Raw genomic sequence first — 27,478 nt, 5'->3', positions numbered from 1 at the left:
TTCTCTTTTTGTTTCTTCAGTCTGTGAATTACCTCCAGTTTATAGAGAAACAGCTGTTCACCCACTTCCCCAAGACTCAGCCTGTGTGATTATGTGTCTAGCGACAAGTAAGACAAACATCCAGCGCTCACTGGCACTGCTCCGGCGAAGCCTTCACGCCTTTTTGATGTTCTTCCCATTTCACAAACTGCCACTCATTTACATAATGATTAATAAAACAAATCAGACACAGAAGTTTACAACGACAGAAATATTTATTAAATCTTTTTTTGTTGTTTGTTTTAGTTAGTCATAGCTGCTCCAACACGTGTATTTACAAAGAAATGGCCATTTGGTAGAAAATTCTAGTGAGGGATTGAGCAGGAAACAGACATTAAGAGTAGATTAGATGAGTACATGAGAGGATGGGGCTCATAGGCACAAGGTACAGTTACTACAAAATTAAAGAAATGTGCAGTTTTGTTGCACATCCGTGTTGAGTTTTGGTAAAGCAAACACAGTTGTGACTTTCATTGCAAAGACCTTTTCCAATGCCAGATGCACGGACAAAAACACACATCTTTTCCAACACACAGAGGAGGATGAAGAGACGCTGCAAACCAGAGACAAAGTGGTGTTAGCTTCAGGCTACATGGTACCAAAATCATATGCTGAACAAGTCGATAGTTAATAACACCTGCCATCTTTGTAGAACAGCTCAATTCAATGCTAAAGCATGGCAGCTCATTTCTTCTGACGTCACGTGAAGGGAAGGAGCTCAAATGCTGTTTCCGACAATCGATGTTGGCTATATGACAACATTTTTTTTTCAATCTCATATGCTAGCTGTTTTCCAACAGTGGCTTAGCCCACGTCATGAATTATTAAATATTTACTTCCTAGCTAACAGTGACTTTGGCACACAACGCAGCAATGCTAAGTAGCATAACATTTTATTTGCAAGCTAACGCTAAGACAAACTCGGAAGATATGTACATGCTTACGTTAGCCTAACCCTGCTTTCTAACAGTTGTCTCAACTGGAATCGACTGGTGACCCATTTTATTGGTAGTTGCCAAATTATTCTAAAACTCGAAGCAGTTAAATAATAAAAATATTGTTCAAATCTCAATATTGTTGCAAACCTGTGAGAGTTCAATTATCAGCATCTGAGCTTCCTCTACTGAGCATAACGTCTGAAGAAAATGTCTGCCATGTTAGCATGGTTACATATTGTGATCGCTGCCATAATGGTGGCCTTGAACACACCTCGTTTCTACATCTGACATCTGAATAACAATTTAGATGCAACAACAGTGTCTCGGGGGGGGGGAACTGATATTCTCCCATCTACTGTTTCTTCAGACTCTTTGTTTGATGATTGTATCCTGACCTCATGTTTGCACACACAGACATTTACAGACAGATGGTGCAACGATGATCCTGTATTTTTTTCTTGTTCCATATAAAAGACATAGAAAATGAAACAAAGCAGTTTTTCTTTCATATCAAACAGTGAGCTTTTTTTCTTGCTAAGAATATTAATGTGTCAGTTAAATTGCCCTTCAAAAGAGGTGTGAAAAAAAAGAGAGAGTATCTAACACTGTATGTTACACTATGCTAATTGTTGGATACACGGTATCCACAAAACTAACTGATTGGTATTTCTCAATGTGTTGGGAGGCGATGGCTGCCGTAACAGTGGACTGTTGATTGTGGTAGAATAAAAAGCGTCAAGGCTGGTATAGGTGTGAGGAGGAAGCATTTTTTGATCATCATTTTTGCTCTCAAATTAAACATTTCCTGAAACTAATCAACTTGCTATGTGAAATATTTTGATCTTCTCTCTCCGGCACTCTCAGCTAGAATATAATGACGTTTTTATTTCAGATTTTGTGCTGACATACTGTATGTACACGAGTGAGGCGACAGAAGGGATCTGAAAATTGTCAGCGACTTCTCATCGTGCTTTCACAGTCAGACAAAACTACTGAAAAATCTGTGTGATGTTGGACCGAGCTGATGTGAGAATGCAGCGGAAAATCTTCTGGATTATTTAGCCCTGTATGACTGAGTGGATGATGACGTTAATATCCTGCTGCTGGTGCATCACTGCTTCATTATGTTTTCTAATGATAAGATGAATACGTCAAACTACATGTGGAATTGATGTAAAGGCAAAAGTTGTCAAAGCATCAGGCTCTCTTGGTTTGGCCACCGTTTCTCTCAAGTGCATATGCAGGTGAGCTACAGGTGTGACAGCAGGCCGATTCAATTCTGCTGAGAGTGGGTGGAAAACATAATCAGTTGATTATTATCAGACTTTTCATATCGTCAGTATAGCGATGGAGCACGGACTCCTCTGAGTTGAGACAAAGTCAGTAACAAAATGCAGAATTAAGCAAAAACTATAAGTCAACTGCCGCTTATTCAAAAGACTTATATACATTCAAGAGTGACGTTTACACTTCAGTGACATGAGAGTCCAGGTAAAAAAAAAGACCTGGCATGTATCGATAGCCGAGTGAAGAAAAGGGCTCGCACATCATTCAAGGCAATGGACAGATTCTACTGACGTTAGTTTAGGAGCAGGAAGAAGGAGATTAGGGAGGCTAAATTTTCTCAATTGAACATCACACTCGCAACGATGGACGGATGGATAAGGGAAAACAATTAAACGATCCTAATCACGTATAGGCATGCCACGCCATCAGACACATCTACTTAAACTGCACATTAGAGAAAAGAGTGATGATAATTTACTTCATTAATATAAACAGGTGAAATATGCATCACTTTTGAGTCTCTGATTGTTAACAGTAGATTTTGATTTGTGCCCGTTCACTCTAGCTTAGTGGAGAGGAGGTGTTTACGACCCGTTCCTGCTTTAAACCATGACTCTTGATCAGAGCGGGAGCACCAAACGGCTCAACGTCTCCTTCTCGTTATGCTCTCAGGACACCTCGCTCCGTTTACTCCAGCTCTCCTGGTGGTTGAAAAACGACACCACTCTACATGACATCACACAGGGCACACACACACCGCTGCCCATCTACACATACTGCTCTAGAAGTCCGTCACCGCCTCTCTGAAACATCTTCAGCCACAGAAAACTTGTGCTGCTTTAAAAAAAAAAAAAAAAATCTCTTTTTTCTTTACCTCATGTTAGTTATGGACACATCCCTGAACTCCGTAGGAAATTTGCCTCCGTCTTTATATACAACAGTCGTGTTTTAACAGTGATTCACAAAAGCAATAGTGTTATAGTAAAACTACATTGGTGACATTTTAATGACAGATTTGAAACACAAGCATTCTACGATTTCTACACCCTGATAGCACATCAGACTTTTTTTTTCCTTTCTGGACTTTGTTAAAAACTTTTTAAAAAACATCATCAGCGATCATTTCAAGCAGATACATAAGCTGTACTTGTGTGTTTGTGTATGATTGTATCAAATAAACTGGGTGTAAAATAAGCTAACTTAATGGGTCAGTTGTTTTTTTTTATTGCCGTTCTACTGTACTTGCAGACTAAACAGAACAGAAAAAAAAGCACAAGGACTTCACAATAAATAGGAAAAAATACATTTTGCCTGGCAAATGTCCACTTCTACACTCCTTTCAAATATTTTACTGTACACCCGTGTTGGCTGCTACAATTGAATTACGTGATTTATTAAAAAAACAAACACATTAATCGATCATTAAACCTCCTCTATTCAAACACGTTTTCTTCTTCTTTTTTTTACTCTCAACAATGCTCCTCCGCTGTCTGAGAGGATGCATCCGACTCCTTTTTAACCTGAGAGGAAGGTTAAGTCATCAAAGGCCTGCCCCCGTAACCCCAGCGCCCTTGGCAACAGTCTCCTAGAAACAACATCCTTTTCCTTTTTTTCTTTCTGTTGTTGGAACATGGGTGAAGTGTCGCTCCCGGATCTTCTTTGAAAACTTCTTTGAGATGAGATTTAATGTTGGTTCATGTGTGGGATCTGTGATGTTTCCCCTAACACACACACACACACGAAATAATAAAAAGTCTGTAAACTTTTAAGGGATCCTGCTGTGCTTTTTTTTTTTTTTTTTTTTTTTTTAATCGACAGCTAAAAAGGCGACTGATTGTGTAGTTTGTGTGAGTGTATTCAAAACATGTATGTTTTAAATGTAGAATATCTGCATACTGTGAACGGTAGTGAGGCAAACAGGTAAGAGACTCCGCCTTTTTCACCTCAGGGCGCCTTGGTCGTCAGCACCCGACAGAAAGTCAAGAGTCACGCGAGTTGGCAAGTCAAAAAACAACAAAGGCTTCAGCGTTGAAGTCCATCCCTCTCTCTGTTTATTTCAGCTCGAGAGATTGTCAGTGTTCGATTTTAAAAAGTGCTCCTTGAGGGGAGGGGGTTTCAGGGTATGGGAGGCCTGTAGTCCAATCAGGACAGTCCTTTCCCAGCGGATTCCTCTGACTTGTGCGCTATAAAGACAAGATGGCAGCCAGGAGGATCAGGGAGGAGCTTAGGAGGAGAACTGAAGTCTGGCGCAGACCAGCAGAGTTCACATCCCGCCGGGCCGGCTCTGGTGACTCGTGACCGATTCCATCTGAAAAAGAAGAAATGATGATTGTCAGTGAGCGAACAGCTTAAATATATGAAGAAGGTTCATTGGAGGATTTCATAAAATTATCAAACAAGCCATACACTCTGTAAGCAAGACTTTTAGTCACACTCTGAGGCATGCATAAAGGCAGACAGTCAACAATGAAAATGGCTGGTCACTTATGATTAGCCTTCAGAGATTCATGGCTATGACTGCACATCCAAACCACACACCTATCATACCTACAGAAATGAAGATGAACAGAAGGGTTAAACATTTCACAAAATGAAGTTCTTTTCTTCCCTGGTAATCGATGTAAGAAGAGTGACGCAACATTCATAACTCTCATGTTTAATAAGGCTGAACCTCTCAAGATGGTCTGTTGAAGCTGAGTGAAACACTCAGTATACACAAGAGAGTGGAGACATAAAGAAATCAAAATGTCCAACATCTGGGCTGCAGAGAACAACCAGATCAGGAGGATTTCACATGTACACTCCTGAATTGAGTTTGCCAGAAAATAACAGACACACCGCCCCTGAAATCTTCCTGACTTGCTTGTTCACGTGTACTGTACCTCGGACGGGAGAGTTTCCAGGGAGCAGGACGTCATGTAAAAAGAATGATGCAGAAATGGAAATGGTGGACAAAGCAACAGAAACTGATGCATTGATGACAAATGTTGCCTTTGTATCAGTGTGAGATGTAGTTAGACATCTTCAGCATATCAACGAAAGAGCGTAAGAAGAACATACTGGGGACCGCAGAGAACATAGTGAAGCAGTTTCTTCACATGCAGGGAGATGACAGCGGTCGCATGTCGGTCGTAGAATATAAAAGTCATTTACCCCTTCCGCTCATGTGGAGAATTTTTCTGAATATTACCTGCTGCGTTCCCACATGATTTACACTGATTCAATATCAAGAATGTAAAAAGGGTCTGGCAAGAAAAAGATTTATGTGAGTGTGAAAGCACTCAGAGTTAAGCAGATTCCAAAAATCAAATCTGCATTCGGGGTTTAGTCCTCGAATCATCAATACCTTTTATTTTTTTAACCTTCAGTTTGAGGCTAAGTCGAAACGAGTTACAGGAACTTGTTGCAAGAACTGGTAATTCTTACGATTTTTTTTATCAGCACAATGAAAGTAAACCTGATTCAGACTGTATTTTTCCTTCTATTTTTTTTTCTCATGTTTTCAAAACCTGTTTGGATTTAGCTCACAGTAGGAAACTGAGACAGCTCGTGACATTTTAGCTCAGGCAACAAGTGAAGTCATGGAAAACAAATCTTTGTTTATTAAATCATGATGTTTTAAAATGAAATAAAATTAACGGACATGAAAAGGGATGAATATTATTGTCAGACGTGGCAGCTATGAGAAGAAAAAATCGGCGCGCACACACACACACACACACACACACACACACACACACAGAGCACGTTTATAATTCCACCAACCTCTGGGTTCTAGAGAGTTGTGGCTGTTTTCGTCAAAATCGACCCCTTCCTGCGCGCTCCCGGAGTTTTTCACACAATTGTCTGGGGAAACAAAGAGGACATGTGGAGTTTAGAGACCTTAAACGTCACTTGTGCTCAGCCTGATGTCTGAACTGATGCGCAACAGAATGGGAAAGTGGGAAACGGAGACACAACAACAAGAACATGAGACTCACTCTGAGGCCTGACGAAGACTTTGAGTCGAAGGCAGCTCCTTCTTCCCTTGTCGTCGGTGATGGAGGCTGTGGGAACATCACACAGAGTTCAGAACAAAACATATTAAAAACTTTTCCATTTCCAAATACCGTCCTTGATCTAATCTAGCATTGTTAAGTTTTGGTTTTGGCAGTGGTGATATCATGCTCAATAGGATTATGATGATTTATCCATGTTTGGAAGTAAAACTGATCTTTTAGGAAATAACATTTTTGGACATTTCATAGTTTTTATAGTATTATAGATCGTATTACATATCGGTTTTTACATGTATTATTTTACAGTATTATATTCCATAAACATATATTCCAAAATACATTTTAAATGAACAACTAAATCCATCCATTCATTATCTACACTGCTTTTCCCCTTTGGGATCACGCGGCGCTGAAGCCGGTCCCAGCTGTCATTGGGCGAGAGGCAGGGTACACCCTCTACTGTTTGCCAGTCAATCACAGGGCTGACATCTAGAGACAGACAACAATCCACTCTCACGGTGAAAGCCAGAGAACCCTGTCTGACAAGGATTTGAACCAGGGACCTTGTCGCTGTAAAGCAATAGAGCTAACCACTGAACGACCCCGCAGCCTACAACCCAAAATGAAACATCCAAAATAACTAAGAGCAAGTGTATTTATTTACACTTTGTATGGTCTGTGGTTTTTAGTGGATCTATGCAAAAGCTGTCCAAAGTTTGTCCACAGACACTCTTCAATCCTTCCACCCAGACACTTGATGTGACGGGTTCTGGCCCAGCGGTTGATTCCTGATAAAAGCAAACCGTGTCAATGTTTCCACTGTCGCAGATGACTGGGGCTCTTATTTCAAACGGCACTTTATCAGATACCACGCGGCTGTGAGAGCAGATAAAATCCTCTTTAAAACTCCGCCATGAGAGGAATATTGGAAGTGAAGCTCAGGGGGAGGAAATAAACGAGAGAGAAACGGTGTCAATCACGCCGCTTCGGTCTGTGTCAGCGGGTATCGAGTAACTTACCTCACACCCCGCCAGTGGCTCGAACAGACGGGAGAACTCGACCGTCTGCGTTTCTGTCTCTGAACTCAACCAGTCCAAAACCCTAAAATTCATTTTCTTTTCTCACTCTCTCTCTCTCTGTCTACTTGGCCTGTTGTAATCTCTCTCATCTTTGTTTGATTCCTGTGAAATAATGACAGCGTCTTTCTTGCATGAACATTTTGGAGGACAAACTGAAGGATTAAAAAAATAAAAACATGTGAAGTACCCGTCAAGGATCCGACAAAAGTCGTTAGATTTGATGTGCCGTTTAAAAATGTTTTGGTTGTCAAACATTTTCTTGATCATATCAGAAATCAAGCTCGTCAGTTTGGTCTTTGAAATGTCAGAAAGTAGCTGAAATTGTCACATCTTAATTTAACTAAATTTTCTTTTTTTAAATAAATGAGAACTCAGTTTCCATCATCTTTTGGACTTCCAAAGTTTGTCCAAGGTTTGCCAACCCTGGCTCTACATGGTAGCATCTGCTTCAAGTATGTTTCAAAGTACCCAAAGCATCTGTTTGAAGGTTTTAAGTTTGTTCTGACATTTTACACTTTGAAATGTGTGAATGTTTCAAAGAACCCTTTAGGATTTACTTTCTTTCTCACACATGGTTAAAGTGAATTGTCTATTAGATTTGGTTTAGTCCAAGAAAATTGCACGGGAATAACTTTGTTCTTTTGGATTAAGATCCTTCATTACTAACCAATACACTGCATCTCCTTAGTCTGCTTCTCTAAACAGAGTTTTTCTTTTACAACTTTACTCTGATCCAGCTTCGTAGGACCACCAAAGCCGTCTTAAAAAAAAACGAAGAAAGAGCCGTTTAATGACTTTATCGTGCAAAAAGAAACATAATGCATCAGCATCAGCGGCAACAGTAGCTGCAGTTGTTTCTTAGATCGTAAAAGACCAAATTAAAAGTATAAAACGGTTGTTAAAAATAAGCTCGGCCTCGAGGGAAATAAAACACAGCCGCTGTTGTTTCCCTTCGAGTGAGCGGGGTATAAGCAGAATAAGGCACCCTGAGGTGTCATATATCGGGACATCTCGGCATGCATCATCTCTTTTGTGTTGTGGAGAACTTTTTACTGCTCTGATGTGGGATTTTTGAAGGTTTACTGTGGATACTGGGAATAGCACAAGTTCTTTAATGCGGTTTTAGTACTTTTGACCAGCTATTTGTTTCTTCACCACTTCTATTCGTCAAGCTACTTCTTGATATTGAGGTTTGAGGAATATCTTTCGTCCTGCTGTCGCTTAATAAAGTGTCAAAGTTGCACCTGTGAACGCATCTCTTCCTGTTTTGTTTCTTTGTCACTTGATCTTTGTCTTCCTCTGATAATGTGTCACGCTGTCTTTCTTTGTCTCTCCCTCTCTCCTCTCAGACTCCAACTCACACACATAATTACCCAACTGTCTCTCCCTCATGTCTGCCACTGAGGTCAGAGTCTGGGTTTCCTATCCTCGAGCAACACAGCCGTGCTTCACCGTGACTGTAACTCCAGCTCTGCCTGCAACTCTACACTCAGCGTTCGCCGGGTCATCCGCCTGCTGACAATGTGACGACGGTGAAAAACCTCCCGCTCACACGCTCGGGCACATTTTACACGTTCAGTCATGGACTGCATTCAGCACCAGCAACACATATCACAGATCTCCAGACAGGCGGGGACGCCGTGTTTGGCCGAGCTTTGATGTGACTGAGAGGTGAATTAGACAGATCCTGATATAAATGCTGCAGGATCAGATGGTTTTTTTTGGTGATTATCTGTTTATCTCGGGGGGGGGGGAAAAAAGCTCTTTGTCTCTGCTTCAGTCGCAAGAAGCTAAAGGGAAAATGTCAGGGTACTGTGCTGGTGGGGTTCATGTCATTATCGATGTAGATCTGCAGTGGGTGTACGGGGCGGTACGCGGCGTTTGAAGCGAGAAGGCTTTACAGGGAGACAGTCATCTCTCTCACACAGGGAGAGCCAGTCTCTCCAGTGTCTCCTCTGAAAATTGGATTTCTATCCTCTGAGATTAGGATCAGGCTCTCCCCGCTCTACTGGGGCTCTATTAGAAAAACATGCCGCCCCTCTGAGGCCACGAGAAACTCGCAGCACAGACCGCCTCGTCATTCTTTGACCTTTGACCTTCTAGGACCAGCAGCAGAACTGATCCCACACCAGGGTGGCTTTCCTCCGGGCGTTTCTCTGTCTGCCAGACGGCAAGGCCTACAGCAAGCTGCAGGTGTCATCTATTTGACGTGACCCCGCCCCCTCTTGCACCCTGCCCGAGGCGGATGACGATCACAACAGCAAGGAGGACAAAGGAGCGTCTGTGCTCACTGAGACAGGCAGACATGGACCCCTTCAACGTGTCAATGTCCCGGAAATTAAACAGACTTTCAAACCATATTAGAAACGGCTCAAAACTACTAGCTATTGATCTGTACTGTTGAAACAAGAAACAACCAACATGCATGTTTTCTTGTGATGTATACTCATACGTCGTCAGCATATCAGTATGTGGATCAAGCTGCTGGTAAAATTCAAGGATCCAGCTAACGGTTGGTGAAAAGATGACTTTCTATGAATGACTTTGACACCTTTTGTATTTCTGATGTTAATGAAGGTGAAGGTTTAAGGTATTTTAGTGACTAATTATCAACTGTTAGCACGTTAGCATGCTCCCCAAAGCTCCACAGCTCCAACACCTCATTTGGTAAAACTGCTTTTAGCTTCTCTGCTGCATTCACATAAAGCAAACATCTTCATCTTCACACTTTAAATGAGTTGCTGCCATTCCTTGTACTTATTGTTTTTTTAAGCACACATTCTGTTTTGCTGAACATCACAAAAAAATTAAGGACATGCCCTCAATGATTTAAGAGATCTCAATAATGGTTGAATGAATGACAGAATGAATAAAACGGTACAGAAAATGAAATCGCTGTTTGTGCACAACAAACAGCGAGCTAAAACTAAGAACACAACACTGTTGAGAAACTTTTAACATTCAGCGACTCAATGCATCACTAATTAATGAGGCTATATTAATAATCATTCTTTGTAGGATCCTCACAACTTTCCCGCCACACACTGAGCCAGCAGAAACTACAGAGAAGGGGAAAATCTAACACATGTTGCCAAACTTCTGGTTGGGCAGCTAACGGTTGGTTATAGCCCTTAACTGGACTCTTTTTGGTCTTTATGTGCAACGCTCCTGACAGCAGAAACAAATTTAGCATTAGCAAGTAAGGAATAGCATTTAACAGCTAAAAGGACAGGTATCACTTTCAGGAGCTAAAAAACAAAGCTAAAAGAGAGCTTACTTTTAACATGACTAAAGATAAAAGGTCCAAATGAAGTGGTAAAGCGTTCAGATTTTGCCTCTACAGTTACACAACACATTGGTTGATGTAGCACAAGTTTTAAAGGAAACAGATTACAGTACCATTCAAGCTAGTTCACTGTTAAACCTCAGCTTGTCGATTCCCATCACACACATCTGTATTATGTGAACCGTTCTGACTATGAGGCCTTGGTATGTTTCTGGAGGTGTCTTTGTCTTTTGTCAGTGTATCTCCTGCTTGAATCTGATGTTCTCAGAGGGATAAGAAAGGGCTTTTAGTGAACAAGGGTCTCATAGATGAGTCATGAACCTGAGTCAGAGAGAGATAGTCCATATGGCCTGAAACTGCTAAAGGCCATGTGGGCTGTCTCTCTGCCTCTCTCTCTCTCTCTCTCCCTCTCTCTGGATGATCAATCACAAGTCCACATGAACATCATCATCTTCACTCAGACTCACATCAACTCGAGCCAACTGGAGCAACGAGGCACTATGAGGCACAACCTACGATATATCTTATCGACATCCAAGGAAGTGCAAAAACATCGGCAGTTCTCTGGCATGGCTGACAATAGACCACAGTGTCCCTGAACTAAACACAATCACATTTAAGCAGCACAGTCGAGTAGACTAGCCAATTGTCAATGAAATCCAACAGAAACATCGGGTGAAGGGTAATTCATCACAATAAAAACCCTATGGAAAAATGCGTTGAAGTCGCAAGAGGACAATGTTGATGCTGGGATCACAGATGCTCGCTTCCAACACCATCAAACATCCTCGACAATGAATCCTCCAGTGACTGATAATTAATCATCAACCAAAACGCGCTGATTTAAACGTTTCCATCTCCACGATCTCCACTGCAGTTGAACTTCTACTGGAGGTTGCAAAGTGTTGAGAGACATAAAATTTGTCAAGGGTTAGATCCAAAGACTTATTAGAGCATATTAGAAGTGGATGTAGCAGCTGACATTTTAGCCTTTGCCTCCTTGGTGGTGAAAGAGCGACTATTTTTGGAGTTGAAGGTTGTTAGCATGGCCGCTTGTAAACCAGCATCAATCATAAGCCCTTTTCACATACACACTCCTGAAGATGTTTACACAATTTCAGACAGACTTTCCCTGAAATCTGAGCCAGATAAAGCAACAGATAATGATGCTGGAACGAACATTTCTGCCTTTAAATGAATGTATGTGCAGTTCAACGACCAGGTGAGCAGAACACATGAAGACGCTGTTTGGTACGTGTGTGGAGATTAGCAAACAGTCGAGAATATGTGCTGGTTGCAGTACACAAACAAGTTTATTGAATGCTTTTATAAATCACCTGTTTTGGCTCTCGAGGCAGAGAAGCTGTATAAGTATAGACTTCGCTTCCCATTCACTATTCTCCTTGGATTTGAAATCTTTATTTTGTACTTTTTGTCCAAGGTTGTTCTTCCCTTTAACCGACTCTGCACTTTTCCGAGCACTGGTTCCTGTCTTTGACCACTAGCTTAATAACAAATATCTACCACGCAGTGCAATGAGTCTCATGTAGTCCTTCACTTCTGCCCCTGCAGGGCTCGGGCTCTGCTTATGAAAACACGACTTCCCAGCTGTTTGTTTTCCAGCGTCTTCTCACGAGGAAGAGAAAGCTGATCTCAGCCAGGCAGCAACAAAAGAAACTCCAGACGAGACCTCAAAAGCAGAGATGTTTTGCTCCCTCTGGCTCGTATTTTGGTTTGGCCCTCATTCCAAGGACTTCAAAAACAAAAGCCACACATTGCTGCTGTCTTTTGCAAGATTCCATGTTGAAGTTGATATTGATCTTCAAACACAACTACCAGTTAAAGCTCCACATGATTGCAAATCTTTTGAAGTAGTGATATAATAGAATATAAGACAATACGTTCTGCTCACCCCCCTTCATTTTTTAATTTAAAGTTAAAGTTTTCATCATGAAAAGAATATGGCTGATGTTTAAAATGTGCAAATCCAGACCCAATAACCTGATCACGAAAAAATCTAAAATCCCTCCAAGTATGATCAACCACATGAGACAATTTGAACAGCATCAATCCTTGTAATAAGGGTTAGTGTGTATACTCACAGATATAGTAGTACTCTCTGCCAGGGCGAAACTCAAAGCCCAGGGAGAAGGGAGTAAAGAGCTGGAACTTCTCGGAGAACTTCAGCGGTCCGTTTGGCGACAGAGGCCTGTTGCACTCCCAGCGTTTGAAGCCTTTAGCCGTGTGGTCGCAGGAGCTGTAGCCGTCGTAGTTCACCATGTAGAGGATGTAGCGCTCGGCCCGCTCGTCAGACACCGGACCGATGTAGTGCGGACAGTAGACATCAAGGTAGTCGTTGATGCAGACGTCGATGTGGTAATCACCGCGGTAAAACCTGGAGGAGAGAGGGACAGAAGAAAGGGAGAGGTTAACAGTGGTTAAAGTTAAGGGACTAGAAACACCTTCATGTAGTCAGCCTGAATTGTTTTCAATCTGGCAAACAGAGTCCTTCTGGAAATCTCTTGATGGTAAGACATTCCCATAGGCCAGTAGTTCTCAACCTTTTTTGGCTTGTGATCCCACTGTGACTTTACAAAACTCTGCGACCCCAGATATCCAAAACACATCGAGCTCTACGCTAAAAGCTGTGAAAATAAAGGCATTTGGAAATTTTAAAAGAAACTGCTTGTAGCTCCCTCATCCTAAACTTTTTAGAGTCCAGGTAGTGCTGCTGCTCCTTTCTACATTGTTCTAGTTCTACTTACAAAATCTGATATGATGGACAAAATGTAAAAAAAACAAAACAATAACAACATCTGAATCTGGTACAGCTCAAGATAATTCCCCCCAAGAACATCCAATAGTATCGCTGATCTTGACCTATATTTACTTCTGCTTTTTGTCCTCTACACTTTTTACATCCCGATCCCCTGAAGCACTGCTTTGCTCAAGGGTACATCAGCAGCAGCTGTTTAAGTGGGAAGATAGTTACTCATTGATTTGTTTGGGGACTCTTTCGGCACCATGCTACTTGATGAAGCATTCTCCAAAGAGTTATGAGTACTTCAACACCTGATGACAAGATATGATGCTCTGATTACCTTAGTGAGGCCTGCTGGACACAAAGAGACACATCCGAGCTACGCCGCTCTGGTTTTGTTTACAGGATCTCATCATGTCAGCCTCAATCATCCCAGCCTCTTGTGAGACTTAACAAAATCCCTCAGCAACTCACCGGCCTCGGCAGAGACCTCTCTCAACACACACTGATCAGTCCTAAGCCATATATCAATGTTAGCGCTCAGCAGTGATGACTTATGCTGGTGCTGAAATTAAAGTCCCTCAGCGATACGCGGCTAATCCTCTGGTTAGCATGTGCCTTTAGCTGCTTCAAGAGGATCCCTGTGCAGAATAAGATTTTCATTAGTTTAATATGACAGCCTGATGTAGGAGCCCCTCGTGGAATCTCCCAGTCTGGGAAAATGAGGCCTCTTCTCAAGCCTCGCCTTGAAGCAGCCCCCAGATTTTTCCCCCCTTGTGTTTACAGTAAACTAAGTGGACAGGAGTAAGATGGTGGTAAAGAGTGCAGCGGCGATACATGCCAGGTATTCATTCCAAAAGAGCGTGATTGAAAACACATATTCCCATAGGCGCTCCATAAGGGTGCATCTGTGAGGCTTTTAGCAGAGACAGATTAGGCCTGGACAGCCGGCTGCTTGTGTCTCAGTAGCTGCTAATGGCCTGCGGTTCAGTATCACTGACATACTGCGGATGTCTTCAATACTCCACCTCTGTTCACCGACACTGTGAGGGCTGTCAGGGGGAGACAGGACAAGGACCGTGTTGAAGCATGCAGCAGGAGACGATCTGATATTGGTGAAGTCACTGGAGCCCTGCAGGGGAGGTTTCTACTGTGGCTTCCTTTCACTGGATCAAGTATTACGCTAGATTCTGATCCTCAATGAGGGAGAACAAGTCAGCTGATCTGAGGCCAGGTGAGGCAGGAGAGGGAGGGAGGCTGTGTCACAGCTGCTGCTGTTACGTGTTGGGGCTTCGGGAGGCATGTTTAGCATAAAGGGAGGTGTGTGCTCACTGCGGCCTGTTGGGGATATCAGGTTGTCGTTACACAGATTGTAAATGTGCTGCAGGATTAGTGGCAGTCCTACTGGGTTTGCGGCGCCACAAATGAGCAGATATGAGCGTGTGTGCGCGTGTGTGTTAAGACTGCCGTTGACCTCGCCGTACGACAAGAGCTGTAACTTCTGAACATGGAGCGCCTGCTCTGAGCAAGCCAAGCCCCACTCAAATGATACACACTTTGGGGCACCAGTAGACGTTAAGAAGGTCAAGGCTAAGAAAGAATAAAACAAGAAACATTCAAGAAGAACATGTAGCCTTTTTAATACAACGTTTCCAAGGCCAGAGAGTCTGAACAGTAATTGAAACACAAAAACATTGAGAGAGATAGAGAGGGGGGTGACATGAACGTGCTGCTTTCTTCCTCTGCTTTGTCCTATGAACCGAAGTTTGTAGACTGCTGATTCATTTAGACAAGTTGATTTAGCTTTAGCCTTGCCCATGGCGGTTAAGTAGCGAACTCATCGACTGGTGAAAAGTGGCCTTCAGTCATCCTGTTAATGTTACATAAATCAGGTGCTTTGAGCTTTTCAAAACTGCTCTACTTGAACCTGAACTAATCGTGGGGTTTTTTATGGAAGGACAGGAGAAACTCACTAAACAAAACAAACCTTCGAGACTGAACAGCCAATAAAAAAAACGTTTGACGAAGGCTTTTTTTTCACTAATGTTTGTCAAATGTTAGGGGGCAGGCGTATTGTGGGGGTGTCTTGTGGCATCAGCAGCCATTTTCTAACCTTTTTCTCTCTCTAAATAAACTGAAACCAAAGCTCTTGTTTTCTCTTCAAGTTTTTTTTTAAAATTGTTTTCCCGCTTCAGTCCCAACTGAGCGTTTTGGCTCCAGGCAGGCACAGCATGGCCTCCTTTAGCCTCAGCTGCAGAGCTGCTGGCTGATATTATGACTACCAGGGGTCAACTGGCTCCACAGTATCATGTCCTCAGCCCAGAAGCACTGTGGGACAGCCTGCTTTGTCCTCTCGTGTCTTTACAAAGCCATTAAGTGTCAGCAGCTGTCAATCAAAGCCAGCCCAGGAGGAACAGCTCAGATTAGTCAGGATTGTTTTAACTGATGACTTTTTGAGAGAGAGGTAGAAAAGTTTGTGAAAGTGACCAAGACCTGGATATTAGTACTTACATACATCATGGTTGTGTGTGTAGAGGAGACAGGGTTTTTGACTAAGAAATTCTCAATTGATCCCATGAGAGCAATTACTGTCAGGCAACTGCTTAGAGCTCCAGGCCAGTAGGGGGCTCTCATAGGCTGACAAACTGCAGCAGTGGCCCAAAATGTCCAAATTTTGCAATGACAGAGGGAAACCTCCCTGAGGGGGCCACATCGGACAGAGCTCCCTCTCATTGCCCTGAGTGGCATGCATTTTATGCTGTGAAAAACAAAGCTCGCCACTGAAGGAAAATGAAAAATCTGTTTGGGTGTGAAACAAGAAAGAGAACACGAGTACGTAGCGGGAAACTGGCAAACAGTTTGGTGATAAATGTTGGTTGGGGGGGCTCCCGAATTAATTATTTGCTGAGAGCTTTGACAGAATCACAGTGATTACTAAATATGTTATAATGGTTCAAATTGATAGAAATTCAACCAACAAAGCCTATAGGCATTATTTAAAAAAAGAAAATCAGAAATACTTTAAAAATAAATTATTTACTCCATTTTTATCAAATTACAAACAGAATATAGGACAATAATTAAATACATTAAGGTACCAGATAGATTGTCAAAAGGTTTGTTTGTTCGCTGTAAAACATTCCTTCAACTATCAACCACTAAACATTTGTTCCACTTCTGTTTTATTTCACTTCTAACAAATCGACACATTCATCACAGCTCAACGCGTCAGTGCAGAACAATTAAAACAGTATGTCAGCGGCCATTTTGGCATCTAGCAACGACGTTAGCTCGACATATTAAATGAAGTCGGACTGTTCTGCATGTTGTTGAATGCACTCTCCTGCCAAAGAAACTGATATAAAAACTGTTGGCAGGGAGATCTGGGAAATTCTCAGAAAAACGTGGCTGTCTTTTCTTTTCTGAATGGAGTCTTGTTGCTGTAGAATTTAAATTGAATTTATCAATCAATTCTTTTTTTGTTGGATAATGCAGGAATGGAGGGGGGGGGGGGGAGAAATCCCAAAGATTAATATCTTGGATACTGCACACAAAAAAAGAAGTGTTTTAGTGGCTGCGCTGACTTAACCCTTGTGTAATGTTCATATTGTTGTTACTCAGCCAGTGTTTGTGGGTCTGATGGACCCGTTGCATTTTGTGGCTTTTAATGCGAGGTAAAAAAAATTGTCGCATCTGTCCACTGAGTCCCTGAGACATGTCGAGGACAACTCTCATTCCTTGGTTTTTCTCGGGGGCTCCTCATCACAGGCAGCCCGGCTCTTTATACCACACTTCTGCTTCTTTTGTGTTTCTGCACCTGCGGTTCCCACACAAAGTTGCAACATTGTTTGTCAACACTGTCTGCTCTCATTTTCTCGCACATTTGACCCTCTGATGTTCTGTGTACCCACACTTCTATTAGCCCCGGGTCCAGTGGACCCGGACATCTTATATGTAATAGAAATGTGTAGGGGGGGCGTATGGTGTGTGGTCATTAAATATGTATACTGATATATGTTCTTCACAGAAAATGAGCCAAAGTCAGTGAGTCTCAGTTTCAAAAATTTATTAATTGTATCATTTTTCTTTTAATAAAAAATGAAAACGGGTCCCACAGACCCGAACACCACACAAGGGTTAAAGTCACTGTGACAGAGGGGGCAGATGGACATCAGATTGAAGAGGCGTTCTTTGTTTTTGCATTCGCTGGGATTAAAAAAGAAGAATATTAAAAGTGTATTAATCTAAATGATCATTTTGTTTTTGCACTATTGTTAGATAAAAATCAGGTCAAATGTAGCTAAACTTAACACCTCTTAGCACCGTTAGCCATCCTCATGAAAAAACAGACCCCCCCTGAGTTCTATGGTTTGTAATTTATTTTCTGTTGGCGTGAAATTTAGTTTGACTCAAAAGGTTCAGATGACAACTGATGTATGAGTTTGTTCTCCAGGGATGACATGACTCGACTGGAGATATATATATATATATACAGTATATATATATATGTATACACATATATATATATATATATATATACACACACACATATATATATATATATATATATATATATAATGTTAAACGCAGTATCGATAAGCTTTGTGGACTTTCAGGTTTTAAAAGATGCAGAACCCAACCCGGGTTTTACACAGCGTGCATCCCTGTCACTACACATCGTTAAGTTCTTCTGTTTCTCATCCCTGCCTCGAAAGGAAGTATATTGCCTTTTTTTTCTTCCCGTTTTCTGATCAGATGGATCCAATGACTGAATTCGGGCCAATGTGGCCGAACCCATGCAGCAGCAAAGACAAAAAGCTCAGCTCTAAAATATGGGCCGTCAATATAAAAGACGATAAAATGCTCAGTGAGAGCAGCAAGAGGGCCAAATGATGATCCAGATGTTTGCCAGATGGAGGCCGTGAGGAGCTTTTTGACTGGCGGGAATGAAATATTGATAAGACAAGAAACTATAAACAATAAAACTCTCTCAGGATGAAGCTGAAAATATGACATTTTAACTCTTCTTTTTGACCACGGATCGTTATAATCGTTTTCTCTCTCCACCCTGAGAATCCTTCCTTTCATTCAATGAGCTCCAAACCTTCGGCACATTTCTCAATCTGAACACCGGGGTTGCTGTGTGTTCATTACAAACAAGATTTATTCATCTGTTTTTCTAAATGGCTTTGTCGTTAGAGGCTATTTAGTGAGTCATTAAGCTTTTTGGCGGGGCTGATTTGAGCGTTTTTAACAATGTGTTTTTCCTGTCTTGTTCTGAACAGCAGGATGTGTTCGAGTCTAATCGAGGGGTCGTAGGTTTGAGAGCAGGGGGCAAAAAGAAGTCTCACACGGTTCAGCGGTTCAGCGTCAGTTATAAATGTGTCATAATGAGCCTTTAACAAAATCACAGAGGCTTAATCCTAAATCCATTTGTCTTGGGGATTGATGATCTCTGATTGGTTGAATTACTCACGACCAGTTGGAGAGGGCTCATCAATGAATCAGTAACCGGAGCTCTTAACAAAGCACACATCTCTGGATAATCCCTCTTTTCAGTGTGCACCCCCACTGTTTGCTTTTTCTGTTATCCCCTTCTGTTGTGTTAGTGTCACTCTGTGGCCTGGCACAGGTGAGCCACGCCGCAGTTTATATAGAAACACAGTCAAAGAACCGAAACGTTGGAGAAAGGAGGAGTGAAGAGATGCGTTTGGAAGTGAGAGGAAAAGAAGAATTCAAAGAAAAGAAAATGAGAGTGTCCAATGAGATCATTTGTGTGTTTGAACTTCATGAACTTGATTTTATCCTTTCAGCATGTCGTTAGTGTTTGGGCACTGAAATACTCAAATGAAGATGTTCTGAGTCAAACAGTGTTTTCTTCCACTATACATGTAAAAGTTTCTGGAAATGTGTCAGAGTGAGCTGCATGTGTGAACGCTTACGGACAAAATTGTCACCGCAGCTTAACCCAGATTTCTTCCTGCTAACCCCGAAGTAAAAGTCGGGTTGAGCAGATGTGTGAACGCAGCAGGATGGAACGTGCAGCGGGTCTATATCACAAAATCCTGCGCCGTCTTTGTGCAGGTCAGTGAAGCTGCTTCATCTTCTTTTCTGCTGTCGGACGGCTTCACACAGTGACTCAGGGCCAGACTGTCTGAAATGTATGAAACAGCTGTTGGTTCTTTCGTGACAGTTTGATCTTATTAAAATTGTTTTAAAGTTCTCGTCACCTTTTCAAAATCCATCAATAAGTTCAAAAGTTAAATAAACTGAATTATTTTCATTTAACTTCTCTCTTTTGTTGGCAGAAATATGCATGTCCAACATTTGTCTGACTGACCTTCGTCAATGTACATCGCTTCATCTCTGTGAATGTTTTCAATTATTCTTTGGCACTGAAGCGCTCAGACTAAGAGGTTTCGTGTCTAACAGCACTGGAACCAGCAAATTTATCACAAATTATAAATCCCCACAAGTTTTCCAAAACCCCCCAAATTCCCATGACCTCCGTTTCCTCAGCGCTCGCCCCGGCTGAGAATGGAAGGGAGAAGTCAAACTGAAGAAATGTTAAACGTATTTAATGCTGTGCTCTCTACAGAAAATTAGCCATAATGAAAACAAATTAAGACGCTTTAAGGAGCCAACAAGAGGAGAGGGATGGTGGTGTGAGGAGGAGACGAGGGAGCAAGAGAGGACGAGCAAATCAGAAGAAGAGAGGGGCGCATGAGGAGGAAAGAGGAGATGTTATTTTTGAGGAGTAGAAGTTTGGAAAAATCGGATGGAAGAACACAAAATGAAGAGGAACAGGGTGGTGACAAAGCAAGAAAAGAGAGTGGTAGGTAGGAGTGTACAAAGATTTAAAATGAGGATGTTTAGAAGGAAAGGAGGAAGAGCGAAGAGGGGAGGGAGGAAGAAAGAAGGTGACAAGATGGAGAAGGACAGTGAAAAGGTGGAGAGAGAAAAAGATCAGAGAAATGAGGGGACGGAGTTGAGGGAAAAGAATATGAGAGGGAGAGAAGCAGAAGAAGAGGGAAAAAAATGATGGAAGGAGAAGAATGTGGAGGGAGTAAGAGGAGGAGGAGGAGGAGGAGAGGAGGATAAAGCCCTCCTGTTGTTTCCCTCCTGAACATAGTTGGGTCAGACGAGGGGCAGCTTCCCAGGGTTACCCACAAAGAACGTAAAGAAGAGATGCTTTCAGGCCGCAGAAACACATGAAACTCTTATCTTAACACACACACACACACACACACACACACACACACACACGCACAAAACAACACACAAACCACCGACGGGCTGCTTCTATATCAAGTCCCTCAATTTACTCGTCCACAAACCAACAGTCCTTTCAAACAGAACGCCACAAAAAAAAAAACCCCTGCAGTTCCTGCTTACAGCCTCTAGGGGGAACTCTTTTAAGGGTCTGATAAGACTCTGGTTGTGTGATGTGATGTCACCAGATGGGGTCTGTCCGTGCTGCTGCCCTCGGGGTTGGGAGGTCTCGATCCCCCTCCCTCCACCTGTCCAATCAGTCAGAGCTTTTCGCCTCTGGGAAGTTAAAGCCATTATTACTTTTTTGGCTAATTATATACACACATCTGTCTGTGGACTCCCAAACACACACACACACACACACACACACACAATGTATTTAACTCGTAATGTGTTTGCCAGGGGGCTCTGGGCGTTGACAGCAGAGAGATGGGGAAAAATGGAGCCTGTAAAGTAAAGACAGTTTTGTGTTTCTTTGTTTTTTTCTTGCTGGGAACAAAAAAAACAAAAAAAAACAGACAAGGTGAATAATTGGCCTCAGATTGAAAACAGATTGCTGCTAGTAGGACGGCACCTCGGATAGTTAAAAATAAGAGCAGAGGCTGAAAAGAGAGAGAGAGAGATACATGAAGCAGAGGCACGAAGAACGAGAGCGGACGGTCTGTTTATGGATCCTGGTGGTGGTCTTCACTGTGCCAATCGCTAACTCATACTTGACGGCAGCTGTAGCCTCGCCGTGTGCCGGGTTAAAAGAGTCCACGCACACAGAGGGACGGTTCTGCAAAGCTTCATGTATACTCTAATGTCACTTTGCAAAGAAGGCCCCTTGTGTCTTAATTACTCGTGTACCATGAAACCAAAACAGTCCCATTTTTTCCTTTCTGGAACACCTTCATAAAATCACCTATATACCCTCATGTATTTTCTTCAAGCGCTCTTTATAAATTATGATTTGGGGTCTTTATTCTCCTCATAGTCTTTCTTGGAAAGATCTGTGTAATTGAATGTGACTATTTGAAAAGCCAGCCATATATAAAGAGCTACTCCAGTGATTCAGTTTGCATATAAAGAAGAGACACACTCACGAGAGAGTCGTTAATAAAAGGATGTTCAAAGCTAAAGCAGCACAGGCTGAGACATGACCTGACTTCTACTCCCCAGCATGGGGTCAAGCTCCAGAAACACTGGATCCTACATTTCCCATGATGCAACCGATGTCTTTCATTAGATCTCTTTCGTCTGGTCAAATCGCACTTCTTTGAACCGTAATGACTTCTTTTCTCGAAAGCCTGCACCTTGATGACATCACTCTGACATCATCAGCTTTATCATTTCAGACAGGCTGAGAAAATCTATCAATGAAGGTATCTGATTCAAAATGTGATTAAAAAATAATGCTCACTGATTTATAAATAAATCATTTTATTATATTTATCAGTTCTTTAAGGTGAAGTTTCATCCTCTTGAGGGTTTTTTTTTTAAATTATGGGTTTATGAAGGGTTCTGTTTGTTGTTGTCTAAAACTTGTCCTGTGTTCTCACTATATGTACAGTATAATAATGATGCCTCATAATGGCAACCATGCATATTTGTTTGGTGATTTTATTCCTTCTTTCAATTTGGATTTTTTGGGGGAGTTTTAGAGAGAAGTCTGTTTCTCATCAAACCTCCTGCTTATTTTGAAATTCAGGGTTTTAAATCAGGCCTTTTTCTTTACTGTGTACCATATAAACAACCTGTTACAATGTTTAACATGAGACCTGCTCTTTACTTTAATAAACTTTGTTCTCCTTATCTTATATCTATGAATTAGACCAGAGCTTCGAGGAACAACAATTTTAACTTGGAGTGAAAGAGGAAAACAATCTTAAAATGTTGACAGATTGAAAGCATACTAATGTCTTCAGTTGATTCTTTATAGCTTCAAAAATGGACATGTAAGCCGATGAGACAGGATTTAGGTGACCTGTCCCTTTAAGATGAATATTTTTGATTGTCTTCCTGCCTGTCTTACATGAATGGAGCAGGTTAATTACTGACAATGCTATTCTGGTGTCAGAGAGGTCAAAGCAGCAACAGCAGCATGGGGTTAGTGTCAGTCAACACACACACACACACACACACACACACACACACACACACACACACACACACACACACACACACACACACACACACACACACACACACACACACACACACACACACACACACACACACACACACACACACACACACACACACACACACACACACACACACACACACACACACACACACACACACACACACACACACACACACACACACACACACACACACACACACACACACACACACACACACACACACACACACACACACACACACACACACACACACACACACACACACACACACACACACACACACACACACACACACACACACACACACACACACACACACACACACACACACACACACACACACACACACACACACACACACACACACACACACACACACACACACACACACACACACACACACACACACACACACACACACACACACACACACACACACACACACACACACACACACACACACACACACACACACACACACACACACACACACACACACACACACACACACACACACACACACACACACACACACACACACACACACACACACACACACACACACACACACACACACACACACACACACACACACACACACACACACACACACACACACACACACACACACACACACACACACACACACACACACACACACACACACACACACACACACACACACACACACACACACACACACACACACACACACACACACACACACACACACACACACACACACACACACACAGCAGGGCTCTGTCACTCAGTCAGTGTAAAAACCCCAAGGGGCCAACACACACGGTCGTAAACCCCCAAAGTGTCAAACATGGTTGTTCAGGTTGCCATGCCGACAGTTTACAGCAACAAAATGTTCTGTGACCACTGAATCGACACTTCCGACAAACGTTCATACCTTGGGGTGTATACGTGCAGACACACACACACGCTAGTGCTCTACCGGGAACTCTAATGCCAAATAACACGTGCTGCTAAAATAACCACACTGAAATCTGTCCAATCAGCACCTGCAGGAGACATGCACTAACGGACAAAGAGGAGTATTCTTCTTTTCAGGCACACAACAAGTGATGATAGTTCAATATATTGCTCTATTATTTGACAGGAAACATCTAACAAATAAAAGATATCAATTCAAATACTAAATGTCGATGTTTGAGTGTCTGTACACAGTCCTGACATCGGGTTTGATAGATGAGTGCAAAAATATGTGATATATCCAGTGAACACATTTCACGAAAGTCACAAGGCTACGACCTGGGCCTGATTTACAAAAGGACTGCACAGCTTTTATCGTCTAATTCATTAAACTTCATCAACTCTACAACAACCCAAAATCAGTGCACATTTATGTGTTCTGCAGAGCCAACAGCGTCTCTGTGACCTGCCATGTTTTGCATGTATTTAAAGTATTTACAGTTCAGGTGCAAAATCTCTCGATGCAAAATTCACTCACTGCACAAAAGTGTCTTATTTCATAAACATTGGTGCTAATAGCTGTGCAGGTACATGTTTAGTATTAGTTTTTATATTATTTGTCCTAAAGCAGAACACGACTCACAAATATATCATGAATGCATTTTTACTTTTTTTAACCCAAACTTTTTGAGGCTTCTATGTTGACTCTTCGGCAGAGCGAGAGAGAGAGAGAGAGAGAGAGAGAGAGAGAGAAGCTGAATGTATCCCAGGATGCCTCCCATCAGACGAGCAGCTCACCGTGCTCGGCTGATATCGATCTGACACCTTAGACTCTGAGCTGAGGTCAGGGGTTAGTGACAGCCCATTATTCAGCCCCAGAGCCAGTGTTTGGTCGTCGTCTGAGCCCAGGTGACAGAGTGACCTCGCTGCCGTCTGTCTTAGGAGCAGCTGAGGGACGGAAGGAGAAGTTTAAAAAGTGTCTTTGAAAAACTAAATTCCCCACGAAATGTGTCATGCGTCATTCACTTCCTGATTTTCTTCTTGCAAACCTGAATCCTTTTCTCTCTCTCTCTCTATGTCTTCCTGCTCAGTGGGCAGCTCCTTATCTTTCTTGCGCTTGTTTATACAGTTATCATCAATTCATTGATCAAAAAAACCCCACCATAATAAATGTCATAAATAAGCCTTCACTGTTCGCTTGTTTTGCACATCTACTCACCCTGATTCTATTTCTGTGAAGTCTTCCGGCTCCATCTCAATCATGCCTTCACTCACTGTTCAAATTATTGTTATGCTCCCACTGTACAAATTGAAATGCACTTCTTCAGACTTTTTTTTTTCTCAGCCTACAATGTGAATGTTATTTCATTTAACATTCTGATATGAATTTATCAAAAAGTGTTGGTTTTTCACTAACTGGATGCTGTGCACATATTATTTATTGATTTACTTACACACTCAATGCTGGCCTGGAACATTTTCAGGGAGAAAAAAATGGGAATATTATAATGAAGAAAAAAAAAAAGGTAGAAACTTTTCAAATAATGTGAATCTATTTTGAAGTCATGCGTGAGCACAGGCCAGACTGCTGTGTTCACTCAAACAGTGAAACTCTCTTTCCAGGTGAGCTGCATGTGTGAACATCCTGTCCTCTGAGCTCCCTATAAAACGTCAGCATGAAGTCAGGTAGAGCGGATTCATGAAGGCGGAAGGTAAAAGGGAGGAACATTCCCATCGGCCGAGCGTGTGTGGGTGATGACGTCCAGCTGGTCGATCTTTGCAAACGTAATACAGCAGCTTTGAGCTCTTATCTGCTCATTATCATGGCAGCGTCTGGCACGAATGCACGTTTAAAAACAGCACGCACACACAATGACGCGAGCTGACCTTAGCTGCAGTGAGTTCTGCAGGAAGGCCCCACCTGAGACTGCTCCACTAACATGGCCCTGATCCTCTCTCCACAGTGCAGACACTGGGACCTCTGACCCCCCCCCCCCCCCTCCCCAGGGTCAATCCCCGAGCCCCCTGCACTGCCCTATCACTTTACTGCACCCTGGGGAGCGCACACCCCGCCCGCCCCTAAAACCCCAACACACTCTGCACTTCGAGAGGAGGAGGGGGGGAGGGGACAGCACCCGCAACGTCTGGTCTCAATCACCCGCCCATGACAAGCCTGCGAAGCTATCACACACACACACGTATGAACGCACACACACCAACACCAGCACTTATCCACCAGTGAGGTCTCACACACATCAAAGTGCGGTGGAGCTGACGTGGTGGAGTAATAGGCGTTCAGTGGGGAGATGGTAAAATGCTAAAAACTCAAGGTTTGTAAAAAACTTGTTGTGTTCTGAGAAGAGAGGGGCGAGGGAGGATCACATTCAAGGTTTGAAATCGGAGGAGAGGAGGGTAAGAAGGGGCAGGGAGACGGATTGACTAGTGGAAGAAAAGTGAAAGAAGAAGTCAAGATGATGTGAGAAAATTTGAGGGATGTGGAGGAAGGGAGTGGGAACGAGCACATCCCTGATTTAAAACTCCCAAAGGCCCCGTATACGAGCAAGGAGGTCTGTATGTGTGTGTGTGATTGTTTGTGTGCGTGGGTGTGCTCGCTTACGAGACAGTTTATTTGTATGGCACAATATCACATTCTTAGTCTCAATAGGTCTCATAACATTAACGGCTCCCAGCTTAGTATGAACAACGCAGACATGAAGGAAGAAATGTTCCAGATGTGAGAAACGCTCGTTTGCGTTTCAAAGGACAAAATGCCACATGTAACTTTCACTCAGAGCTCTGACTTCGTACCGTGGGGCGACGGAACACGTGTCGTCCATGCCATGCAGGGCGAGGGTCATGTAATCAAAGCAGCTGAAGGCACACTTCGATATATAGAAATGTAATAAGTAGAAACATCAGGATACAAGAAAGGCTGGTCGAACATGTTGCCTTCTCTCTACTTTGACCTCTGTCATTTCTCCATGACTACAGAAGTCACAGTGACTGCAACATGTCATGGTGACTCTTGACTGAACAGGAACTTGTGTAGTGTGAGTAGTTTGGAGCCCCAGTGAGAAGAGATCAGAGAAAAACAGGCTTCATTCATGAGTCCACTGATCTCTCGGAAGCACGTGGAAAAAAAACAAAAAACAAACAGGAGATACGAGGGTGAAATAAAACCTCTTTCCCTGTGTTTGCTTTGCATCTACAGTATCCGCTTCATCAGTCCATTTTTAATCTCAAACATAAAAAATGATGGCCGCCCGTTCTGCTGTCGGAGCCGCTTTACGACAGACCTGGTGGCAGAGCATGAGGCTGCAGGCCGCTCTGTAACTTTGTTTAATTACACGTTTTTATGGGGAAGGGTCTTAAGTGCATTCTAACCTTTAATGTGTTTCAAATTGTTTTTATCACCGTCAGAGGAAATAAGCGAGACTAAGCGCATCGCGTATTAAAGACTCAGCATATTGCATCGCAGAGCATGCTCAGACGTCTGTTAGAGAGCTGTAAAAAGTGATGTTTTCATTGGACTCCGAGTGGAGCGTTGAACTCATCATTTCAGGTCAGAAGACTGTGTTCGCTGAAATAAACAACTAAAACGTGTGTAGACAAATAAAGGTAAATGATGTGCAGCTTGTGACACTTCGAGTATGTTATAAAGGCAAAAAAGAAAGAAGGTCTAAAGTGTCCAGTATAGAAGGCTACAGCAGTGGAAGCACAGCTCTGTTCCCCTTACATCCCGCAGCA

At 42.5% G+C, this 27,478-nt stretch overlaps 1 protein-coding gene across 1 annotated transcript in view; it reads right to left on the bottom strand.

Moving 5' to 3' along the window:
* Positions 1-235: 235 nt before the first annotated feature.
* The window catches only part of LOC306836691 (ephrin-A5b-like), a 79,388-nt gene continuing 52,145 nt past the window's right edge, over positions 236-27,478 (bottom strand). Inside the window, exons 2-5 of the mRNA XM_079363905.1 lie at positions 12,730-13,022; positions 6,245-6,310; positions 6,030-6,110; positions 236-4,572 (exon numbers count right to left, since the gene is read on the bottom strand). Coding sequence (XP_079220031.1) covers positions 4,448-4,572; positions 6,030-6,110; positions 6,245-6,310; positions 12,730-13,022 — 565 coding nt within the window. The 3' untranslated portion in view covers positions 236-4,447. The remainder of the gene's footprint in view (positions 4,573-6,029; positions 6,111-6,244; positions 6,311-12,729; positions 13,023-27,478) is intronic.

The sequence above is a fragment of the Symphodus melops genome, assembly GCF_947650265.1.
Source record: "Symphodus melops genome assembly, chromosome: 16".
Lineage (NCBI taxonomy): Eukaryota > Metazoa > Chordata > Actinopteri > Labriformes > Labridae > Symphodus > Symphodus melops.
The sequence above is the reverse complement of the archived record's forward strand: the minus strand, read 5'-3'. Positions and strand labels throughout refer to the sequence as shown.